General features: G+C 49.9%; 1 protein-coding gene across 2 annotated transcripts in view; it reads left to right on the top strand.

Annotated features, from left to right (window-relative positions):
- The first annotated feature begins 8,303 nt into the window (after positions 1-8,303).
- NKAIN1 (sodium/potassium transporting ATPase interacting 1) overlaps positions 8,304-20,696 on the top strand; it is a 44,458-nt gene continuing 32,065 nt past the window's right edge. For both annotated transcript variants that reach the window (XM_068539353.1, XM_068539354.1), the window contains exon 1: positions 8,304-8,780. In XM_068539353.1, coding sequence (XP_068395454.1) covers positions 8,727-8,780 — 54 coding nt within the window. In that variant the 5' untranslated portion in view covers positions 8,304-8,726. The remainder of the gene's footprint in view (positions 8,781-20,696) is intronic.

Here is a 20,696-nt window from a genome sequence, read left to right as displayed (position 1 = left end):
CAACAGGCCTCTGTGGTGGGCCCTGGTGCTGTGCTCCGAGAATACAGAAATGACTGAGTCATAGCCTCATCTTCGAAGGCTCACAGGGCAGAATAGTGGGGAGGGAAACAAAAATCAGGGCTTCTCAAACTTTTCCCCGTAAATGCCTTAATGGCAGAGGAGAATGAACTGGAGCAGGAGGGACTCCTGAAATTAATAACTTTGAAATCTCACCTTGAATCTATAAAATGTATGATTCCCCCCTCTCAACTTTTTGAAAAGTTTCAAACATAAAAATTGAAAGATTAACATAGCGAATATCTGTATATGTTCCATCTAGATTCAATAATTAAATAATCTCTCCTCTGTCTCTCTCTCACACACATTGTATATGTACAACTTTCAATGACTATTGAAAGTAAGATGCAGACATCATAATTCCTTACTCCCAAATATTCCTAAATACTCCAGCAGGTATCTATCTCCTAAGAACATTCTCTTTCGTAGCCACAATACCATTACTGCACCTAAGAAAATTAACAGCAATTTCCATAATACCATCTAATGATCATATTAAAATTTCCCCAGTATTAAAAATGTCTTTTATAGCTAATTTTTCAATCTAGAATCAAGTTTTATGGGTTGGGGTATTCTCTCTAGTCTCTCTTAATCTAGAACATTCCCCCATACCTTCTTCCCCCAGTGAAATTGACTATTTAAATGTATGTGGTTTTGTGTGCTGCTTCATAATATAGCTGTGCTTGTTTTACATTAATAAATGTTTTAAATGACTGAGCACCAAGTAAAACTGACACTCCAGGAAGATGTACCGTATTTATCTGTGCTCTGTGTCTTCTCATGTCCTTGTTTTAGAAACAGATATGAATAAGCAATTCAAATTCAGTCTAATACATACTGTCGGAGGTATACCTACAAGCTAGGAGGAAGTGCCTCAGGAGAAATTAGAAAAAGTTTTACCGAGGAAATGACACTTTAAGTGAATCTTAAAGGAAGATTGGCAATTGGGGAGAAGAGGGATCTGGGAGGGGAGTAAGTACAGTCTGAATAGTGGACAACTTCACAGATCACCAGAACTCCTGGTGCGATCAAAAATGACACACAGCACATGGTGGTGGTAACAGCATGTTGGAGGAGTGACAGATGAGTAGGAACCTTGGAAAGTGTTGGAGCCAGACTGCAAAGAGTCTAAAAGCCAGGTGGGGCAGCTCTGGGCTTTGTTCCATGGGAAGGAAGCCAGCAAAGTTCTCTCAGTACTCTGCCCAGGAGCTCAACCACACCTGAGGATGCTTTTGATTCTGGGTACCCTCTCAGAAAATCATGATAGGGAACTGTTGTAGGAACCAGGGGATAGATGAGATCAGTATCTTCAAACATCAAAAGACTACCTTGGAAAAGAGAAAACGCTCTTATTCTGGGAAGCCTCAAAGTGCAAAGCCAAGACAAGTGGATTATAAGAAGACAGACTTACACTCAACAAAGAAAGCAGTTGAGTCAGAGCTGTCCAAACACAGAATGGTCATTCCTCCTCTCTGGAATGTACAAGCAGAAGCTGGGTGACCATTTGACAGGAATGCCTGTGTTATAATTGATTTAGAGGGTTAGAGCTGCTCAGCAGAATCCCTGGGGAGTATATTTTTTAAATACCTGTAACCAGGTCCCACCTCCAGAGATTTTGCTGTAGTTGAACTGGTGTGGGGCCCTGATTCAGATGCAAGTGGTCTGCACACTAATATTTGGGAGCCACTCGATTAGAGGACCTCTGTGGTCTTTTCCAACACCATTGTTCTATGATTTTACATGCCATTTACCTCAGACTCTAAGATGGTAATTTTAGGATTCGGTGAATTGTTGGCTGTGAAAGGATGTCTGGGTCAGGGCTTATGGAGAATGATAAGGGGGTGGGGGAGCCAGCAGGGGGTTAAGAATCCTATCAGGGCATTTGGGACCTGCTGGAGTGGCCAGGCCTGAGCTGACCCCATCTGTCTTCCTATCCCCAGCTGGCCCTTGGGCAAGCCCAGTGCAGCATAATAAAGGCCCAGCGAAGTATGGGCCCGATTGGAGAGGGCCTCCTGCCATCTCTCAAAGTCCCCAGCTCAGCTGGCCTGAGGGCAGACTTTAACTGAAAGCCCAGGCAGCTGCTAAGGGCTAGTGAAAAGGGAGATTTGTCTTGGCTGTCAGCAGATTCTGTGCTAGGGATTCTGGACCAAGACAAGGAAAGTCAACTTTCTACAAGCTTTACTGCCTGCCATCAGAGCTGTTTAGGGTTTCCTGACCTAGACCCTGCCCATTCATATACACCCTGTTCTTCCTATTCCTTTTTTCTCAACCATTTTTTTTTTAAGATTTATTTATTATTTATTTATTTATTTAATTTATTTTTGGCTGCATTGGGTCTTAGTTGCGGCACGTGGGATCTTTGTTGAGGGATCTTTGTTGAGGCACACAGGATCTTTTGTTGCGGCGCGTGGGCTTCTCTCTAGTTGTGGCGTGCGGGTTTTCTCTCTAGTTGTGGCGCGCTGGCTCCAGGGTGCATGGGCTCTGTAGTTTGCGGCACTCAGGCTCTCTAGTTGAGGCGCGCGAGCTCAGTAGTTGTGGTGTGTGGGCTTGGTTGCCCCACGGCATGTGGGATCTTAGTTCCCTGACCAGGGATCGAACCCGTGTCCCCTGCATTGTAAGGAGGATTCTTTACCACTGGACCACCAGGGAAGTCCCTCAACCATTCTTTCTTAGAAATTTTTTCCTTTTAAGATTTGAAGGAAGTTGGTTGGACAGGGGTGGTGGCAGGAAGGAGGTGACAAGCAGTAAAAAGTATGCACAGAAATTAAAGAGAAGGGGTCATAACTCCCGAACACAGCTTGCTGTTAAACACTTCTGTGTCTGCACTTCTTTTTTTTCTTTTATTTATTTATTTTTAATTTTTCTTGCACTTCTTTTTCTGTCTGGCAGCCTATATTTCAGGCATCATCCTTTCTCTGAAGTTTTCCATCACTGCCTATTCCTAAGTAGAGTTAGCCATTCTTTCCACCATTTGATTTCTGTACCTCATAGGCACTATGCCCTTCTACGTATCACTCATAACTGTCTGTTTATATGTCTGCCTCTCCCACAGGCCCAAGAGTCACAAACTCAGATGCCATCAGGGCCCAGAGAGGAAAAGCAAATGGGTGAAGTTGCTGGGTTTAGGGAAACAAGCAGTGGACGATGTCACGCTGCTGGCCTGTATGCTAAGCCTCAGGCTTTTAGCCCAAGGATTGTCAGGGGCACCTATCCTTTTCATCTTTGGTTCCAAAGCTCCTAGCTCAGTGCCTGACACAGTAATGGAACTTACCCGGAGGTCTTGAGAACCAGCTCTGCCCTAACGTGCTGTGTGACATTACAGAACTCACTCAACCTCTCTGCCATTCAGGTTCTCCCTTTCTTTATCTCTCGCCTCTTCAGAAAAGGCACTTTGCAGATCATCTAGGCCAGTGGCTTTTTCACTTTGTTCCTGAGGGACTTCGGCTTGAGGGGCTGATCTGGGGGACTTCACAGGATGCAGGGGTAGACTGAGACAGCAGGTTCCCAGCCCTCCTTCTCCACAAAACCAGAGTGGTCCAACATTTTTTCAGTTTTAGAAATGTATGATTTCTTTTGAAGAGAAGCATTTGCTGCTAAAAAATTAAAGTTCAAAAACCATAAGGAATGCAGTAGGAATGGTATAGGTAGTTCTGCCTGGATTCAAATCCTGATTCTGCCACTTCCTTGTTGTATGACCCCAGGCACGTGATCTAACCTCTCTGAGCCTCAGTTCCCTCTCCTAGAAACTGCCAGTGGTGATAATAGTACCCACCTCAGAGGGCTCCTGTTAGGTTTAATGCGTTAATGCGTAAAAGTTGCTCAGAACAGTGCCTGGCACAGAATGCTTAAGAGGTGTTAGCTACTGTGATATAATGAGGTCTTTGTCCCTAGTCTTGGCACAGAGCTCCTAAAACTCTGGGAGTGTCCTCAGTGATAGGTGTGTCTCTTGTTATTCATGAGTCCCTTTTGATCACACCTGAGTTTATTCTAATGAGATGACTTAGGACGAGACCCCTCAACAGACTCAGGATGGGACTGGTCACCAGAAAGACCAAGTGATTAGAGATGAACCTTTTAGCCCCTCCTACTGAGCTCCAGGAAGGAGGGGTGGTAGCTGGTGACCAAGCTCTTTAACAGCTCTAGAACAATGAGATCCAGAGCAGCTTCCAGGTAGGTGAACCAGCTGGGAGGGTTGTGCACCCCTACTTCACAGAGACAGAAGTGCCCAGGACCCTTCCAGACCTCACCCTATAGACCTCTTCGTCTGGCTATTCATTTGTATCCTTTATGATAAGCCAGTAAATGTAAGTAAACTACCTTCCTGAGTTCTGTGAGCTGTTCACAAACAAATTATCCAACCTGAGGAGGAGGTCATGGGGACCCCCGATTTATAGCTGGTTGGTCAAAAGTAGGGCTGGCTGGAGATCTGCAACTAGCATCTGAAGGAGAGGCAGTCTTGTGGGACTGAACCTTTAAGCTGTGGGTCTGCGCCAACTCTGGGTAGTGTCCGCATTGAATTGAATTGAATTGTTGGACAACCAGCTGGTGTTGGAGAATTGGTTGGTGTCAGAAAACACCCCACAAACTGTAATTAGGGAGCACGTTCAGTCCTCTAACTTGGAAGGAGAAATTAATAGGTTTAACATTTCTGCTATCTTATGAGTGAACTTTCTCAGAAGCTTTTAGTGTTTTAACCCAGAGAGGGACTAAATGGTGGAAGATTCAGACATGGTGACTAGGCTTGGTTTAGGGCAAGGGAAGGACGTAACACCTCAGAAATTTCCTCACTTCAGCAGCTCCTAATGTGCCTCTCTCTAGGGCTGACCATGATCCTGCCTTCTTACTCAGGAAGCGTGGGAATGTTCTGAGTCATCTCTGTCCTTTATTTCTAAATCCTGCTTCATTTCCCCCACATTCTTTCCCTAGTCCAAGGGTTAGTCATCTTTTGTGTCGACTATACTACAAGCCCCTCCTGATATCATCCTCAGCTCCTAACACCCCCAATTTCTTGCCGAAGATGTTTCTATCTCTTCCTATAGTTAGATTGCCTTCCCCTTTAGCATCCTGGACTTCCCCGTGGTAAAGAGAGCACAAGGTATGCTCGGGCCCAAGGCAGGAAGATCATTCATTCACCACGTACTTGTTGACTCCTGATGTGATCCAAGTCCTGTGGGATATAGAGATAATTTATGACACAGTCACTGTCTTCATAGAGCTCAGTCTATGGGGGAACAAAATCAGACAAGGACAGTAAATCCCAGTAAAATCTCTCATGGAGATAACACAGACCACATGTGATCCCAAATGGGGGTGCCTCCTTGAGGTCACAGAGTGTTAAGGAAGGTCTGGGATGGGTGGGGGAAGTGACAGGTGAGCTGAGATTTGAAATTTGAATAGGAGGCCTCCAGGCTGAAAATTTGGATGGGAGATGCATTCTAGACAGAACAACACATGCAAATCATGGAAGTGAGAGATGGCATGCTGTGTGTGTGTGGTGTGGGCAAGACTTCGACTAAACGGAATGACCCAGGGGCAGAGGCTAGTTCTGCTGATGTCAGGCCATCATCCCTGGTCCCATAGGACAAACTTAAGAGTGAGTCAGCCTGGCCCTGGAACAGGGTGTCACAGGCATGATGTGGTACAGCCAAGAGCCTGGCAAAGGCAGGTCACAGCCCCAGTGGAATCCACTGTTTTTAGGATTAAATGAGATAGTGTATGCCAAGTACCTGGCTCAGAGTAAGCACTCAATAAATGGGAGCCATGATGGTTATTATTATTGAATTGCATTGTTAGTGTCACAGAGGGAACTGGCAGACGCTCTGTGTGGAAGAGGCCCTAAAGAGGATCTCCTAGAGAACTGTTACATCTGGGCTGAGACTTTGCGGGGCTGGTTCTTATTCTTTTGTGGGAAATATACTCTTTGGAGAATCTGATGAAACCTGTGGACCCTTTCCCCAGAAAATGACACATCTGCTCAGATGAAGATTTGCGTATTATTTCAGGGACTTCACAGACTCCTGGAGGCCTGTCTAGTCATGGAACCTGGTTGGACACAGCTGTTACTCACCAAGCATGGCTGAGAAAAGTTCCCACTGTTATCTCAGCTTATTATTCCAGGTGAAAACCTCAGCTCATATAATTTCTTTTTTAAAAATTTTTAAATTAATTCTTATTGGAGTATAGTTGCTTTACAATGTTGTGTTAGTTTCTGCTGTGCAGCAAAGTGAATCAGTTATACGTATATATATCTCCACTCTTTTTTAGATTTCCTTCCCACTTAGGTTACCACAGAGCACTGAGTAGAGGTCCCTGTGCTATACAGCAGGTTCTCATTAGTTATCTATTTTATACATAGTAGTGTATATATGTCAATCCCAATCTCCCAATTCATCCCACCCCCCATAATTTCAACTCTACGAATATTCTGTGTGTTTTAAAATACCAAGTGGTTGGGACTTCCCTGGCGGTCCAGTGGTTAAGACTCAGAGCTTCAAATGCAGGGGGCACGGGTTTGATCCCTGGTCGGGGAACTAGGATCCCACATGCCGCACGACACAGTTAAAGAAAAAAAAAAAAAAAGCACAACTAAGTGGCAAAAAATAAAATAAATAAAATAAAAGTGGCGGCTGACAAGTGGGTGGAGGAGGGAGACCAGTGAAGAGACCATTCTGACAGTCCAGGGAGAAAACACGACTGGCTTCAGGGGCATGTGTCCTCTGCAGTCACACAGGGCCCTCCCTGTGCTTGGTTTTATGGTCTGCTGTGTCTTCCTTCCTAATGAGCCTTAAGGAGTCTTGCATTTTCATTTTGCACTGGCCCCCACAAATTATGTCGCCAGTCCTAGGAGAAATCATGCATTCGAGTGCTTACTCTGTAAACAGCGCGTAAGTGGCAGTGCTGGAACTGGAATCCAAGCTGCTTGGGTCCAGAACCATGGGTCTTAATCTATGTCATACTGTTTTCTGAGTCCAGAGGGCCAGTGAGAGCTGAGAAGAAGGATAAGAATAAGAAACATTGTTTCTTCTGCCAGAACACTATTCTCCATGCCTTGGCCTCTCCTTCCCTCCTACTGTCTTCTCAGTATCAATGCCATGTCCTCAAGGAGGCCTTTTGGGGTCTCTGGACCTGAGTTATGGCCCCCTTATTCTTTCACTTTTTGTTATCCTTTAAGGTACTCATCAGAATTTGTCATTATTTATTTGCATGTTTTCTGGTTTTAATGACAATTCCTCACTAGACTATTCTCTCAGTGAGTGCAGAACTGGTTCATCCCCTTATCCCCAGTGGAGAGCCTGGTAGGTAGTAGGTATTTCATAGATAACAGCTGGAAGGTAAGTTCACAGAATGTACTGACAGGTCAGATGGGATAGAGGAGCCCGGAGGATGCTGCAGGGATTCCCACCTGGGTGATGCTAATCCCTATATAAGACGTTAGGAGTGGGGCTGGGATGATTCAGTGGACTGGGGATGTGTTCGAGAGCTTGAGTGCTTTTGGAGGGGGTGCCTTGAAGAAGGCAGTCTTCTACTGGCAAGCCCTTCCTGACTCCCTCCCCAGTGCAGCCTGGGTGAGGGGCTGGCCACAGCCCCCTGGGCAGACCGCTGCCATCAGGCATCTCCTGCTTATGCCCCTGGGGGTTGCCTGTTCCCTGGCCTGGGAAGCTCAGTTGGTTCTGGAACAGTGCTGCTGGGCTCATCTCTGGGTCATAGGGCTCCCAGGGGTGTGTATGCAGTCAGTCGGGGCTCAATAAATGCCAGTAGAAGAAAGAGGGAAGGAAGAACTCAGGAGGGAAGCTGGGATGGGGAGCAGATCTGGGAAGTGGAGTGGAAATAGAAGGCCAAGGTTGGAGCCGCCGGGCCCTAGGGACAAGGTGGACAGAGGAATGCTCCAGCACCCTCGGGGGAGGCCAGGCACAGAGCTAAGTGCTTTATTCACCTAACTGCATTTCATCTTTGTGGCAACACTGAAGCAGTCATTATTATTCCTATTTTGTTAGGAAAACGGAGGCCCAGAGAGGTGACGTGATTTGCCCAAGGTCACACAGCGAGTGAGCAGTGAAGTCTGGGTTTGACCCAGGGCCATCAGTCCCCAAGCCTTCACTCTTCCCACTTCACTCCTGCCTCTCGCCCCTGCTCTCCGCTTCCCTCCCCCTTCTCCCCTCCCTCCGTTTCCTCGGCCGCCCCGCCCCGCCCCTCTCCTCCCCTCCTCTTCCCTCCCCTCTTTCCCTCCTTCCCTACCTCTCGGCGGCGGCGGAGCCACGTGGTGGGGCTGGGAAGCCGCGGCCGCCGAGCGCCCGGGCGGCTGCCCCTGCTGGGCAGTGCTGCTCTGCGCTGCGCCGCGCCGCGCTCGGTGCCTGCGCTCCCCGCTCCGCGCTCCCCGCTCTGCGCTCCCCGCCAGCCGCCCCGGGGCGGGAGGCGCGCCTGGCGGCCGGCCGGCCAGACAAAGGAGGCGCGGCAGAGCCGGCGCGCGGGCGGACGGACCATGGACTCCGAGTGCGAGCGGCCGGCCGCAGCCCTGAGGACCCGGCGCTCCCGGGCCCGGCCCTAGGCGCCCGGCCCCGCCGCCCGGGGCGCCCAGCTGGGAGAACGCGGAGCCCGCGCGGAGCGGAGGAGGCGGCGGCCGCCGAGCTAGAGGGGCGCCGCGGCGAACGGCGCGCGCGGCCCCCGGAGCCATGGGCAAGTGCAGCGGGCGCTGCACGCTGGTCGCCTTCTGCTGCCTGCAGCTGGTGAGCGCCGCGCGCCCGGGCGGCCGGGCCGGGTGGGGCGCGGCGGGGCGGGGTCCCGGGTCGTGCGGGTGGGGTGTGTGTCTCTGTCTGTGGGTCTGGGGCGAGCGCCCGGGTTGGGGGGTGGACTGGAGTCACGAAGCGGACGGGCGGAGCCTGCTCGGGCTGGCCCGGCTGTCTCTTTGTGTGCGCTTCTCGCCCGGCGCTCCCCGGTCCCCGAGTGCGTCCTGTGCGCGAGTCCCCGGCCCGCTCCGCGCCTGGGGCTCGGCGCGTCTCGCCCGCACTGTACGAGCGGCCTTCTGTTGGGGGATATGCGGTGTGGGACTGTGGCTCGCCGGGGTTTGGGGGTGTTTCCGAGGCTGGTGTGTGGATCCGTTGAGGTCACTGCCGTGTGTTTTCCTCTAGATCACTCGTTTGCGTGGGTCTCAGCCTCTGGTCTCCGCCCCAGTGTTTCTCACAAAGTCTCTGCTCCTGTGTGTGTCTCTCTCCTGGTTTCTCGTTGGTATGTCTCTAGATCTCTGACCATTTCTGGTCCATGTTCATCTGTGTGTATCGGGATCATAGACTCCAGGAACCGTTCACTCCTTTGTGCTCTTCCTGCCTCCCTCTATCCTCCTGACTGGGCAGGCCTGGGAATGGAGAGCCCCTCCCTGGAGAGGGTCACAAGGAGCTACCAGGTCCTGGGCCAATCTGACCAACCAGGTGCGGGATCGCCCTCCCTGCTTGGGCTGAGGCCACAGGCATTCTGTCAGTCACCATTTCCACCAGAGTAGGGGGGCGGGGGGGAGGCAGGCTCCTCTGCCTGGGCTGGCACTGATAGGGGTGGGATACTTGTGTGCCCTGGGGAGGATGGGAGCATCTGGGGACACTATATCTAATCCCAGCCCAGGGAACTCAGGTTCTTGTCTCAGGGAGGCCAGTGGAGTGAATTTGGGGGCTGAAGGGGACCAGCTCTGCCCTTCAGTTCAGACTCTGGCAGGTGAATTTGGGAAGGTGTTTAAGGAGAGGCCAGGCTCTCCTGCCTACCCTAGAGCTGAGGCCCAACAACTGGGGGCTTTGGGGGCAGAGGTGCATGGGGACCTCCATGGACGGAACTCAGGTCTGAGTCTGAGTTGGGGTAACCTGAGCCTCACTGATGCCTGACTCCGTGATCCAGGTCTCCACTTTTGCCTGCATCCATTGCCCTTCCTCCACCACAGGTGTGTACAGTAACGCAGAATGAAGCTTTGAGTGTGGCTATACAGACCTCCTCGTTCATCTTTTTTCTCTCCTCTTGTGGACCCCAACCCCAAACTTGCATCCACAGACCTGCCCTCTTGGGCAGCGGGCGAAACAGCTGGGCCCTGAAGATTGTAGCCCTGCTCCCAGCTGTGGGCTGCAGGGCAAGTGACTTCCCCTGGCTGGGCCATCTTAGTTGGCCTCTCGGTAAATTCCTCATCCTTGAGTGTGGCAGAGGGGATTAATTAAGATCAGGTAGAATGGAAACTCCAGAAGGGCAGAGATTATCTTTCTCGTTCCCCCTAAATCCCCAGCAGCTGGAACAGTGCCTGGCACTCCATTAATATTTGTAAAATAAATGAGTGAATCAGTTATTTGGCAACTCCAGGCTCCCAGTTCCTCTTTATCTCCTTTGAGGAACATAAAATGCCAAGAAGTGCTGAAACTTTCCAAGGAATTATTTTTTCTGTGTTAATTTTAAAATTTTAAACTAGGACTTTTTTTTAATTAGAAAAGTAACACACACATATTATAAAATGATTAAATCAATAAATAACCAAACAGAGCAGAAGTTAAAGACGTTTCCTTCTATGCCCAGTCCCATACCCCAAAGGTAAGCACTATTAACAGTTTGGCCCACGGTCATTCTCTGTTGATGATAATAACAGTGGTTAGCTTTGGGGAGCACTTACTAGGTGCTAGGTACCCTATAAGCACTTTTCCATGTATTAACTCATTTAATCCTCCTAACAACCCTAGGAAGTAGCTTGCCCAAAGTTCTACAGTTAGGGGCCAGGCTGTGATGCCAGACAGCTGACCAGCATCCTCTGTTGCCTTCTTAACTGTAAAAGTAGTTCTGGCTCTGGTGAGTCAGGGGTCCCTTGGGAGGTGCTTCCTACTCTATAGAGAGATGAAGGCGGCGAGGCAGTATCCCTGCCTCTCACTTACCTGCCTCCATAGCTCTCCCCAGCTCAGCTAAACCCACCCTTCCACTTAGAGGGCTCACCAGCACAAGGGGCTCTGGAATTAGACAAGACCTGGGTGGGATTCTGATCCTTCTACATCTTGGCTGGGTGCCTTTGGGCGGCTTGTGAGGGTTACATGACATAATTTGGGGAGGTGCTCTGAGGAGGGACTTGAAAATGGGTCTCTTGGGTCTGTTGCTCTGTCTGGTCCGATTGCAGAGTGGGTCCCTTCAGCTGTCGCTGACCCCCAGGAGCCTTCGCTGCCTGGCAGCTTTGGTGATGTGCTCCTGGCTGCTGGAATTCACCAGCCTGACATCATCCCAGGGAGAAGGGAGCCTGTTTTCTCATCCAGTGGACAGGGGCAGAGAAGGAAGAGACTGTTAAATGTTTCTCAGCTGAAAACTTTAGAAGAGGAACTGTGTCGTTTTTCTTTCTTGTGTGGGGCTTGATGATTACAAGAAAACAGGCCAGTTCTAAACACTGTTCTATAGTTGGGGTAGACTTGCTTTGGGTGAGGGAGTACGATGTGAGGGTGCACTGGAGGGTAGGAGAAGCAGGTGGGGGCTGGACCGTTCAGGTGGACAAGTAAAGGGGACAAGGCTCTGGAGTTTGACAGGACAGATGTGGGTTGGAGTCCTGGCTCTGTCACTTCCTAGCTGTGTGATCTTAAACAAGTTGCTTAGCCTCTCTGAGCCAGTTTTGTCATCTGTTAAATAGAGATGATAGAAACAGTTCCCAAGTCTTAGGGTTGTTGTTAGGATTAAATGCATATAGCTTAATGCAGATGAGCTTAGCACTGTGCCAGGCACAGAGTGAGCATTCAATAAACTATAGTTTTTTATTGTTATTATCTTAATGATGTCTACCCTGGTATGCTTTCCTGGAATTGTGACCCAGACATATCCAAGTGCCTTCCTGCACTCTTCCTTTGTGGGAAGCAGCAGGTAGTTGGGCATGGAGCTAAAAGTCAGGAGGCCTGGATTCAAGCCTGCCGCTGCCACTGACATCCTGTGAACTTGGACAAGTCTTTTCCCTACTGCAAGCCTTGGTTTTTCCCCATCTGTAAAATGGGAAGAACCACTGGTCTGTGTCTCTAGGGTCCTGCCAGTTCTGCCCATCTGGGACCCTGGGAGGAGGTCTGGACTGGCCTGGAGGTTTCCGTGTGTCTCAGTCTAGTTCGACTCTGTAGAACGTCTTGGGTCCCTTCCTTTCTCCCTACTTGGTATATCATCTTAACATTACTAATGCTATTCACACCCTAATTTTTATGTGTTTCCCTTTTCCCTCCCCTGTCCAAACCCTGCCCTTCTTTCCTGGTCCACCTCCTTCCTGAAAGAGGATGAACCAGGGAGATTTGCCCAAGGGAATCATCAATTTCTTCATCATCACCATGATCACTCCCATTTCTGGAGTTCTGTGCTAAGCACTTTATATGCATAACCTCATTTAACCCAGTGAGCTTACATATGTAAAGTGCTTGGCAAAGTTGCCTGGTACATGTTAAGTGATCGATAAACATTAGCTATTTTACGGTTTTTATCCTTCTTATTTTTATCCTACAAAATGGGATAGATGTTTTTATTAGCCCCTTTTTCTTTTTTTTTAAATTAATTAATTTATTTGTTTTTTAACTTTTGGCTGTGTTGGGTCTTTCGTTGCTGCGCATGGGCTTTTTCTAGTTGTGGCGAGAGGGGGCTACTCTTCGTTGCGGTACGCGGGCTTCTCACTGTCGTGGCTTCTCTTGTTGCGGAGCATGGGTTCTAGGCACGCAGTTAGCCCCTTTTTCTGATGAGGAAACTGAGGCTCAGGTCTCTAAGCTAGTCAGTGACAGCACCAAGATTCACGCGCTCTTTTGCCGGAGCAGAGAGCCACCCTCTCCGCCCTATGTCACTCTGCTGCTCACGTTTAAGCAGCCCGTGACCTCAGACAGGTCTCTTCACTGCTTCAGCCCTCAGTCTCCTTATCTGAAAACGAAAATGATACTGTCTCAATAGGATCACGCACATGCCTGGCACCGTGAGCCAGTGAGTGGTCAGTGATACATCACTGCCATGATTGTTCTTGTCCCGGCTCTGTGTGACCTTGGACACATGCATTCGCTCCTCTGGGCCCCAGTGTCTTTCCCTGTCAAAGAAAAAGAGTCATCCTTACCTCTCAGAGTTAGAAAAAGGGCTTAGGCAGCTGCCATGCACGCAGTAGGTACTCAGAAAACACATCGGTTTCATTCTTTTCCCCTCTGGAAAGCTCTTTGCTTTCTGGAAGATGGTGGGTGAGGGGGGAAATATGTTGCTTCCTGCTGAGCTGCGAGTAATGGTGTGAAACGTGGTCAACCTGATTGATGTCGTTATTAGCAGCAGTGGATGGTGAAGACATGAAGACCGGAGGGAGCTAGGCTCTGCAGGGGCCTGCGCTCAGAAGCAGCTGCATCTGCAAGCTCATGGCTTCCTGGGGAGGGGCTGGCTCTGCTCTGGGTGCTTCAGGTCCTTGGGCCGGGCTTCAGAGTCAGAGCACGAAATCGTCCAGGCCACTGACCCTCTTTGTTCTTTATACCCCTTTGACAGGGTGGGGGCTGGGGTGATCAAGTCCCTTTTGCAGATGGACAGACAGAGGCCAAACTGCCCTCAAAACCCTATGAGTTTTATGAGGTGGGCAAGGTGGAATGGAGTGGGGCCCCCCCCCACACGGGGGGGAGGTGCAGTGGATGGCCCTGGTTCTGCTCCTTTGCAGGGGTGGTGGCTGGGGGATTTTGACATAAGTACCCCATAAATGGCAGCTGCTCTGACATCTGGCACAGAGGGGTGAAGGACCTCTGGGATCAGGCAGACATTGCTGCCTTGCTTTGTGACTTCCAGAAAGTCCCTTACCTTCTCTGAGCCTCTGCCTCTTTCCTGTAAAGTAGTCAGGACAACAGCTCCTACCCCATGGTAGTTTGGGAAGGTTCCCTGAGATGGTGCCCAGACAGCACTGGCCCAGGCAGTGCTCCCTGCGGCTGGCTGTTATTTGCCTTGCAGTTTGGATAAGTCACTTCAGCCCCCATCTCTGCCTGGATTAGAGATTTTAGCGACCAGACTCATACCCATAAACTCTTCAAGTCTTAGTTTCTTTATATGGAAAACGAATGGTTCGGTGGGAAATAATAACAACAACTTCCTTTTATTTGGTGTCTGCTATGAACCAGGCACTGTGCTTAAGTGCTCTATATACCTTATCCTTTGTTACTATCTGGCTTATCCATGGCCACATAAATAGTAGGGACAGAATGAGCATTCACGCATCAGGACTCCACTGCTTCTACCTTGCATGCCCTATTGCTCCCCCGTAGGATTGTGGCGATGCTGGATGTGGAAACCGATGGAGAAATCTAAATCTTTCTTTATCCATAAAGGGTTGTTACTAGACGCCAGACCTTCTGAGCTGCTTATTCAAATGCTAACCCCATCCCCCGTCCCCATTTCTCCTCACCCCAAGACCTGTGTTGGGTTTAAGGGAACTGAGACGCAGGTTAAGAACAAGTTATGCGGGAAAGAAATTAACCTGTATTGAAGACTTATCAGCCCTCATAACAACTCTATGAGATAGGGATGGTCTTTATACCCATTTACTGATGGGCATACTGAGGTCAGAAGAATGAAGTGACTTGTTACCAAGGAAACAAAAGATACAGTCTAGGCTTCACATAAATGATCACAGGGAAAGGATTTGAGAACAATTGCAAAATCTAGACCAAGTGGAGATGGTCAGCTCTAATGGTTGAAGTCTCTTTTCTCATCTAGTTTCAGGGAGGAGTAGGTGATAGGAGAGCAAGATGAGACCAGAGATGTGCTTTTAAAAGCTAACTCCTGGGCTTCCCTGGTGGCGCAGTGGTTGAGAATCTGCCTGCCAATGCAGGGGACATGGGTTCGAGCCCTGGTCTGGGAAGATCCCACATGCCGCGGAGCAGCTGGGCCTGTGAGCCACAATTACTGAGCTTGCGCATCTGGAGCCTGTGCTCCGCAACAAGAGAGGCCGCGATAGTGAGAGGCCCGTGCACCGTGATGAAGAGTGGCCCCCGCTTGCCACAACTGGAGAAGGCCCTCGCACAGAAACGAAGACCCAACACAGCCATAAATAAATAAATAAATGAATGAATGAATGAATGCTAACTCCTGGCCACAGCAGATGGAGCTGGCTTTGGTCTGGGGAACCCCAGTCCCAGTGCTCTTGGTCTCCCTGCTGGTCCTGGAGAGGGAGAGGGATGGTGATTCGGAGACTGAGGGAGAGCCTCAGGCAGCAAAACACGCCTCTCTGGGACATGTGCTCCTGCCAGCAAGTACCAGGGTTTTGGAAGAGCAGTTACTGTGGTTGCAGGTTTTAATGGGTTACTCTGGCCTCCTGGTCCCTGCCTTTCAGAGCAGCTGGTACATCCAGAGGCAGGGAGTTCGACTGGAAAGAGCTTGAGCTGTGCAGTCAGGCTGGGGTTTGAGTTCCATCTCTGCCTCTTTATAGCTGAGTGACCTTGGGCAAGACACTTAACCTCTCTGAGATTCCACGTGCATTTCTCTAAATCAGGATACTAGTAATCGTCCTCAGAGAAGTGTCCTTCCCGGAGGTAAAATATGCTGAGTAGGAGCTCACAGAGGGTTCACATTCTTGAATGCCCCGTAAGTGAGACAGCAGGTTTTATGAACATGAATATCGTGGGATGGGAAATGGACATGTCCTTTTTTTCAACCAGTTGAAGGCCCAAGTTGAAGCAGAGGTTCTGCTAAACGTTTGTGGCCTTGGCCTTACTGTCCCTCTATCTTCTCTTCTGTAAAATGGGAATAATAATCGCACATCCTCATGGGACTATAGTAAGGGTGACCTGAGATAAGGCAGGGAGAGCTCTGGGCACAGAGTCCAGCGCTCATTCAGAGGAAATCAGAGAGGAAGCTTGGCTCTCTGTGTCCTCTGTAAAGGGAGAAGGTTGGACTCATCATCTCAAAGGACTCCTCCAGCTCTGACTCATCAGTGAGTTCCATCCTTTCCCAGGAGGATATCAGAGCTGCTGCCACATCAGCCCACCTTGCTGCAGGCAGCGATGACTGATGGGAGTATCAGGCTCTGGGGAGAGGAGGAGACTTCTGCCTCCAATGGCATGCCTGAGGCTTGACACCTGGGGTGCCAGGCTGTCAGGGACTCAGGTGACCTGTTCTTTCCTCTGTCTGTTTGAATGAGTGTCGGTACTATCCCCATCCCAAATGCCCACATGGCATATTTAGTTGTAAGATCAAGTCTCAAGACCCCAGAGGTTCAGAGCAGGAGGTTCTAACCCATCATTAACCCCTGACCCACTACAGGGGAACTTCCTGACCCCTAGAAAGACAAAATATTGTTGGGTAAGAGAGTAAGCTTTGCCATCAACTAACCGTACCCTGAGTTGCATTCAGCAAATATTTACGAAGCACCTACAAAGTGCTGGGCACAATTCTTGGTGCTGAGTCACTTTAGGGTACAAAATATACCCTGAGCTGCAAGTCAGAATCCCAGGGTTCTGGTACTCACTTCCTGTGCAACTTTGAGCTGGCCCTGCCCCTCTCTGGGTCTCATTTTCTCCAGTCTGTGAAACCAGGGGATGGAGGAGAGAGTGTTGAACTCCATCAGCGGTTTTCAAACTATCTACAGAGGCTCTGCAGTGGTGGACTGACAATCAGGTGGTGAGTTCCCTGTCTCTGGCAGTGATTAAGAATTTATATGTAGGTTGGATGACTTGGATGTGTAATGGATCTAGTGACGATCCGAGTCCCTTGGAACCACCAGAGGCTGATTCTGGGTCCTGAGAGGACAGTGGCAATAGTACAAAATGGTACATATTATGAATAATGAAAATTGTGAGCATTTTTGTGCTTTTACCATGTCCCTTTGCCTTAGGCATGCTCCCCCCTACCCCAAATCACAGAGCGTGGCAGAGCTCCTGGCACAGGAAGTGGGGGAAATGGGAGTCTGTAGATACTTTACTTCCGTGCCCACTCTGGCTACCCCGTGCCCTAGAAGGAGAGGCAGCCCTGGGATTATTAGGGTAGGGGTGGCTCCTACGCCTCTTTCTTTTGAGGTTGGGGGGTAGGTTCTGCAACCCCAGCCTGAACCAGAGATGTGGGTTTTCAATTACAGAATTAAATGCACAATTAGGCATAATTACCAGTGCTCAGAGCCTGAGACTGCTCATAATAGGCGTGTAATCTACTGCAGCCTCTGTTTATACTACTCAGCGCTCTCCCTAATGATGCTAGGATGCCTTCACACTGCACTGTTGCCATGGAGATGAGCCTGCCACTATCATGCAGGGCTGACAAATAGTGTTCTGGTCCTGGACCCCTGGCTTGTTTCTGAGGCCTCTGCAGCCAGCCCTGGAGTGGAGGGGCCGGCCAGGTGGGCCAGGAAGGCAGGTCAGCCCTCCCTGCCCTCTGACATACCCCACTGGTTTGAGCCAGCCTCAGAGGCACCAGGGAGGACAGGAAGGGGGGTGGGTTCAGTCCCCCAGAGTCCTCAAGGCTGGAGCAGGATGGCCCAGGTACTGTGAAAGGTCTGTGGTTACCCATTCAAGCCGTGGTCTGGACAAGGGGCCCTGCAAACAGCCAGCTCCCACATAGGACTGGCTGTGCTATGAACTGGCTCTGTGACTTTGGACAAGTCCTTGCCCGCTCTGGGGCTCGGTTTCCCCATATGTGAAATGTCCAATAAAGAAGATTTACTGAGCATTTCGAAGCACTGCCAACTGTCGCAACCGCTCTACCTGTGGAAGCTCGTTCACCCTCACTGCACCCTTTTGTGGTAGACAGTTATGATCCCTATTTTGCAGAAGCAGAATCTGAGGCTGCAGGCGGTTACGTCAGGCAGTGGAGGAGCTGGGATACCAAGCCAGGCAGCCGGACTCCAGGCCCTACTCTTAACCTCTAGCGTATGGCCTCACACGTGTCATCCCTTATCACCCTCCCAGTAGCCCCAGGGCTGGACCACTGTTATCCCCATTTCCTAGATAAGGGCTCTGAGGCTCAGAGAGCTACAGTTGATTGCCCAGTGTCACACAGCAAGGCAGTGACACAGCAGGTTCTGGCTGATGCCAAAAGCCAGGATTGCTAACTTTGGCTTCTTAGTGGAAGTCATAAAGAGTGAAAAGATTTACTTCCTCAAGCACATACCAAGGACCCCCTTGATCCCCACCTGGACTGGCCCCAGCCACGAGGCAGGGAGGCCTGGGGTCCGCCCAGACCCAGCACTTCGATTTGACCTTGGAGGGAATCTTGGTCTAGTTCTTCTCTCATCTGTCTACCCCCACCTTGGTCACTGGAAACAGAGCGTATTGTTATGCTCTTTTTTTTCTTTTCTACATTCCTCTGTCATTCAGCATATTATGGATACCTACTGTGTGCCAGTTCTTGGGGACCAGATGGATCAGACACAGTGGAGAAACAAGACTGGAACACAGAAGTTTCAGGGTCAGATGGGCTTGGGTTAAAATCCTGCCACTTAATGCATGATCTGGGGCAAGTTGCTTGACCATTCTGTGCCTTAGTTTCTTCATCTGTTATGAGGCACCAATCTATACCTTGCAGGGTGTTGACAATATTAGCAATAACAACTACCACTTACCAGATGCTCACTGTATGCCAGGCACTCGGCTGAGGCCACTATATGCCCTGGATGAACCTTCCTAACACAGAGTCTCTCATTCCCGTTTAACAGACAAAGCAACTGAAGTTCAAGAAGTTCAAGTGCCTTGCCCAGGCCCCCACAGCCCCAAGTCCAGAGCCCCTACTCATCTTTACTAAGTGTCCCACCAGGATGAAGATGTGTGTGTTCCTCCTGCCACTTCCCTGAAGCCCCTGGCTGCTTGGCCAGTTCTTCTTAGGGAATGAGGCATCCAGATGAAAGGACAATCTGAGGGCGACAGTGCCCACCTGGCACTGCCCAGGGTTCTGTCTAACTGGATGATACCCCATTGAAATCCTAAAGGCTGGGTTTTCTGAGAGGAGGGTATCAGACATCACTCTGCCTCCGTACTCTACAGCTGGGAAAACTAGGATTTTCCCAAGACCACAATGCAAGTCAGTGGCAGAGTTGAGACTGGGACCCAAAACCAGTTTAGGACACTTCTTGTTACCTTCCTTTTACCCCCCACCAGTCCTTTGGAGAGAGGCGTCTGGGGGGCTGTGGTGTGTATATTTGTGTGTTTGTATGTATGTATGCATGCAAAACTGCACACAGCTGCATGCCCAAGCATTTGTGGGGCAGACATTGGCACGTGGAGATTTGTGGATCAATAAACATCCCCTCCCGCTTCCTCCCTCTTCATTTATTCATGAACTCTGAACTCCTTGGCTCCGGAGAAACTGCCTGGAAGAAAACAATTAGAGCATAATTAGAACCGTTCCTATTATCAACTCTCAGCGGGAGAGGAAGGGGGGCTGCTAGGGTGTAGGGGTGGCCCTAGGAGTTCCCATCGCCCCAACTCCTGCAGCTGCCCATTCAGCTCCTGCTCACCCCGCAGAGCTCAGCCCCCCTGGAGTCCCAGGCACTAGTCCATCTTCAGCAGAGAATAAGGACCTCATCCCTGGAGGCATCCAAGCACTTGATAAAGCCAGGGAGGAGAGCTTTCTGCCTTGCATACTAAGTTAGAGTAGGTGATATCCAAGTCCCTTCCACGCTGAGCTGCTTGGGTGCTCCCTGCCAGGGCCGGGGACCAGGCACTGCAGGATAACTAAGAAGCACAACATGGCTCCTGCTTTCTAGAAAACATCCCTGTATCAGATTGCACTGAATGAAGACTACAATGACAATAGGAAATGTAAATTACCTGGAGGAAGCAATTTACCAGGCTGGGCTCCATTCATTGCCCATGATTAATAGTAATCATAACAGTACCAGCAGTGGATGTTTATGGATTGTTCCTAACCCCAGAGCCACTGCTCTTCCCCACCAGGTGTCCCACCAGCAGAGAGAGGTCACCCGGGAACAGGCATTCCTCCCCCTCTCTGAGGAACAGGAAGGTAAGATGCAGTGAGGTGCCAGGCACTATGTTTCTCACTTCAGATGCATTTTCTTACTTAATCTTGCAGAGACCCTAGGGAGTAGATATTAATATTATCTCCAGTGTACAGGTGAGGAAACTGAGGCTCGGGAAGTAACAAAGCCTGCCCAAGATAACACAGGGTTGGTGTAGACTGAAACCCAGGCCTTTCGGACCCTAGAACCCTTCTCATGCTTTGTACTTGACTAGGTTTGTTGGGGGTTTTTTCCTAATTATTTTTCTTTTTTTTTTAAATTTATTCTACTTATCTATTTATTTATTTATTTATGGCTGCGTTGGGTCTTCGTTTCTGTGCGAGGGCTTTCTCTAGTTGCGGCAAGCGGGGGCCACTCTTCATCGAGGTGCGCGGGCCTCTCACTGTCGCGGCCTCTCTTGTTGCGGAGCACAGGCTCCAGACGCGCAGGCTCATGGGCCTAGTTGCTCCGCGGCATGTGGGATCTTCCCAGACCAGGGCTCGAACCTGTGTCCCCTGCACTGGCAGGCAGATTCTCAACCACTGTGCCGCCAGGGAAGCCCACTTGACTAGGTTTGAGGGTGCAGTTTGCTCTCTCTTGAACTTCAAGTTGGACCTTGTAAAGCTATTTGATGCACCCCCTGTGTCTGTCTCCTGGTCGAAGGTAACGTGTTGAATCCTCTTGGTCCTCTTTTTCTCACTATGTGCCAGCTGAAGAGAGAGTGGGAGAGCCCTGC

Source organism: Eschrichtius robustus, chromosome 3 (genome assembly GCF_028021215.1).
Source record: "Eschrichtius robustus isolate mEscRob2 chromosome 3, mEscRob2.pri, whole genome shotgun sequence".
NCBI classification, from domain to species: Eukaryota; Metazoa; Chordata; class Mammalia; order Artiodactyla; family Eschrichtiidae; genus Eschrichtius; species Eschrichtius robustus.
Note: the sequence above shows the minus strand (reverse complement) of the source record. Positions and strands in the feature narration are given on the sequence as shown.